This window comes from Babylonia areolata, chromosome 28, assembly GCF_041734735.1.
Source record: "Babylonia areolata isolate BAREFJ2019XMU chromosome 28, ASM4173473v1, whole genome shotgun sequence".
Classification (NCBI taxonomy): Eukaryota; Metazoa; Mollusca; class Gastropoda; order Neogastropoda; family Buccinidae; genus Babylonia; species Babylonia areolata.
Window position 1 is genome coordinate 12,499,351 of NC_134903.1, and position 3,837 is coordinate 12,503,187.

The window sequence follows — 3,837 nt, forward strand, 5'->3', positions numbered from 1 at the left end:
CACCCTATCCAGCAGAATATCGCCAATATCTGCAACCACGGGGCTGCGACTTCGTCGGCCCTCCATGGCTCGGATCATGGACTCTGCGACACACAGCATGTTGATCATCATCAGCGTCACCATCATTATCATCATCATTATCATTATCATTGCTGCCCCATCACCTGCACTGTTTCAGTAGCATTACTCCCATGCCGCTTATTCCGAGTTCCCCATACACAGGCACCACACCCGGGTTCGTCTGTCACAGTCCCAAGCGACGGCAGTCCACAGGGAACCATCGATATTAGGTCGCCAGGAGGCCACACACCAGAGGAGACCCTGCACTGCTGCTGAGTCACTTCGGCGGTGGTGTTCGGTAGTGCCTGTTCTGATTTAACGTACTTAGGTCACCACCTACTGAGCCTTCTCTTGACGACAGTAATGGTTTTATCGCGGAGCAAGACTGAGCGAGCGTCGTCCCCAGAGCAGAGACCGCCACCACGTCCCTCCAATGACAGTACCCCATGACTACGCTGACATTAAAGACCTTGACAAGACTCATACCAAGCTGTCTTTTTTTTCTTCTTCTTCTTCTTATTAATACCACACTACGAACTACTACTACTAGAATAGAATAGCATAGAATATGTCTTTATTACCAAGTGTACCGGGGTCACAAGGAAGATTGGGGGGGGGGGGGGGGGGGAATAATACATAACAAGATATGAACATAAATCGAAAATCATACACAAACACAGATACAGTGGAAATAAGATGGATACAAGTGCATATCAATATAAAAACTTGTGCATGCTCACGCATGCACGCACTGCACACACACACACACATGCAGGCACACACACATGCACGTACGCACACACACACACACACACACACACACACACACACACACCCCGTTTGAACAGAAGCTGCATATTACATGTGGATGGGGCTGATGACTAGATCTTCAGGTAGATGGTTGTTGGTTGCACAATTCTATTTATCACACTGGGTTTGTTCGAGAGACAGGGCATTGACTGCTTTGGGGAAAAAGCTATTGGCGAAGCGATTGGTTTTCGTCCTTATACATCTGTACCGCCGACCAGAGGGGAGCATCTCGAAAATCCCAAAAGCTGGATATAATTCGTCCTGGCTGATTGATTTTGCTTTTTTGAGTAGCCGCTTATAATATATGTCTTCTAGAGAAGGTAGATCAGCCCTTACTACTAACAATCACACTGTGCTCTCACTATCGAGGGTTGACAACGCGGTGAACTCACCATGCATCGTGATGACTTCGTCCAATTTGGGAAACAGGGCGCGTGCCAGGTCTGGAATGATGCCAAACTCTGCCAGCATGGGTCGCTTGAAGAGCTGATCCAACACCTTCAGCTTCCGCAGGTGGGCTTTCTCCGTGTGGAACAGCTCTGGGAGCACAGGTAAAACATCCCACGTCACCTTCACAGTGGTTAGAGTGCAGGTGATCAACGCGTTGATGCTGTTTACAGTGCAGGGAATCAATTCTTGGATGCTCATTGTATTCTGGTGTAATCACTTCATTGATGCTGATTACAGTCCAGGCTATCAATTCATTGAACAATGACGACACCACCACCACCACCACCAACAACCACAAAAATACAAGAGAGAGAGAGAGAGAGAGAGAGAGAGAGAGAGAGAGAGAAGAAACAAAGCCAGCAAAGAACAGCTCACCGTTGATGACTTCCTGTCGCTGCCTCTCCTCAGCCTCCAGACGTTCCACCCCCTCCCCGAGCACCTGTTCCTGGGGAGGCAACACCTCCTCCGCGGGCACCTGTTCCTGGGGAGGCAACACCTCCTCCGCGGACACCTGTTCCTGGGGAGGCAACACCTCCTCCGCGGGCACCTGTTCCTGGGGAGGCAACACCTCCTCCCCGGGCACCTGTTCCTGGGGAGGCAACACCTCCTCCCCGAGCACCTGTTCCTGGGGAGGCAACACCTCCTCCCCGGGCACCTGTTCCTGGGGAGGCAACACCTCCTCCGCGGGCACCTGTTCCTGGGGAGGCAACACCTCCTCCGCGGGCACCTGTTCCTGGGAAGGCAACACCTCCTCCGCGGGCACCTGTTCCTGGGGAGGCAACACCTCCTCCCCGAGCACCTGTTCCTGGGAAGGCAACACCTCCTCCGCGGGCACCTGTTCCTGGGGAGGCAACACCTCCTCCCCGAGCACCTGTTCCTGGGGAGGCAACACCTCCTCCGCGGGCACCTGTTCCTGGGGAGGCAACACCTCCTCCGCGGGCACCTGTTCCTGGGGAGGCAACACCTCCTCCGCCAGCACCTGTTCCTGGGGAGGCAACACCTCCTCCCCGGGCACCTGTTCCAGGGGAGGCAACACCTCCTCCGCGGGCACCTGTTCCAGGGGAGGCAACACCTCCTCCGCGAGCACCTGTTCCAGGGGAGGCAACACCTCCTCCGCCAGCACCTGTTCCAGGGGAGGCAACACCTCCTCCCCGGGCACCTGTTCCAGGGGAGGCAACACCTCCTCCGCGGGCACCTGTTCCAGGGGAGGCAACACCTCCTCCGCGGGCACCTGTTCCTGGGGAGGCAACACCTCCTCCGCGAGCACCTGTTCCTGGGGAGGCAACACCTCCTCCGCGGGCACCTGTTCCTGGGGAGGCAACACCTCCTCCACCTCCAGGTCTGAATCATGGTGCTGCATCCTGAATAACGGACACTCGGTGACACGTCACGTGAAAAGGCCGGGCCTCTCTCAGCTGGTGTGTAGAGATTAAAGTCACTGTTGTTAAAAGTTGTTTTCTCAGCTGCTGTGTAGAGATAAAAAGTCACTGTTGTTAAAAGTTGTTTTCTCAGCTGATGTGTAGAGATTAAAGTCACTGTTGTTAAAAGTTGTTTTCTCAGCTGATGTGTAGAGATAAAAAATCACCGTTGTTAAAAGTTGTTTTCTCAACTGGTGTGTAGAGATTAAAGTCACTGTTGTTAAAAGTTGTTTTCTCAGCTGCTGTGTAGAGATAAAAAATCACCGTTGTTAAAAGTTGTTTTCTCAACTGGTGTGTAGAGATTAAAGTCACTGTTGTTAAAAGTTGTTTTTTCGGCTGCTGTGCAGAGATAAAAAAAATCAACGTCGTTAAAAGTTGTTTTCTCAGCTGATGTGTAAAGAATAAAGTCACTGTTGTTAAAAGTTGTTTTCTCAGCTGATGTGTAGAGATTAAAGTCACTGTTGTTAAAAGTTGTTTTTTCAGCTGATGTGTAGAGATTAAAGTCACCGTTGTTAAAAGTTGTTTTCTCAGCTGATGTGTAGAGATAAAAAATCACCGTTGTTAAAAGTTGTTTTTTCAGCTGCTGTGTAGAGATTAAAGTCACTGTTGTTAAAAGTTGTTTTCTCAGCTGCTGTGTAGAGATAAAAAATCACCGTTGTTAAAAGTTGTTTTCTCAACTGGTGTGTAGAGATTAAAGTCACTGTTGTTAAAAGTTGTTTCCTCAGCTGCTGTGTAGAGATAAAAAATCACCGTTGTTACAAGTTGTTTTCTCAGCTGGTGTGTAGAGATTAAAGTCACTGTTGTTAAAAGTTGTTTCCTCAGCTGCTGTGTAGAGATTAAAGTCACCGTTGTTAAAAGTTGTTTTTTCGGCTGCTGTGTAGAGATAAAAAAAAAATCACTGTTGTTAAAAGTTGTTTTCTCAACTGATGTGTAGAGATAAAAAGTCACTGTCGTTAAAAGCTGTTTTCTCAACTGATGTGTAGAGATAAAAAAAAAATCACTGTTGTTAAAAGTTGTTTTCTCAACTCCTGTGTAAAGAATAAAGTCACTGTTGTTAAAAGTTGTTTTCTCAACTGATGTGTAGAGATAAAAAGTCACT

At 49.0% G+C, this 3,837-nt stretch overlaps 1 protein-coding gene across 2 annotated transcripts in view; it reads right to left on the bottom strand.

The window, feature by feature from the left end:
• LOC143302095 (rho guanine nucleotide exchange factor 1-like) overlaps window positions 1-3,098 on the bottom strand; it is a 12,083-nt gene extending 8,985 nt beyond the window's left edge. Inside the window, exons 1-4 of one of the 2 annotated variants that reach the window (XM_076616615.1) lie at window positions 2,141-3,096; window positions 1,696-2,104; window positions 1,263-1,409; window positions 4-83 (exon numbers count right to left, since the gene is read on the bottom strand). In XM_076616615.1, the coding sequence (XP_076472730.1) occupies window positions 4-83; window positions 1,263-1,409; window positions 1,696-2,104; window positions 2,141-2,680 (1,176 nt within the window). In that variant the 5' untranslated portion in view covers window positions 2,681-3,096. Of the gene's footprint in view, window positions 1-3; window positions 84-1,262; window positions 1,410-1,695 lie in introns of both variants that reach the window. The other variant, XM_076616614.1, reaches the window with a different exon arrangement.
• Between the last annotated feature and the right edge of the window lie 739 nt (window positions 3,099-3,837).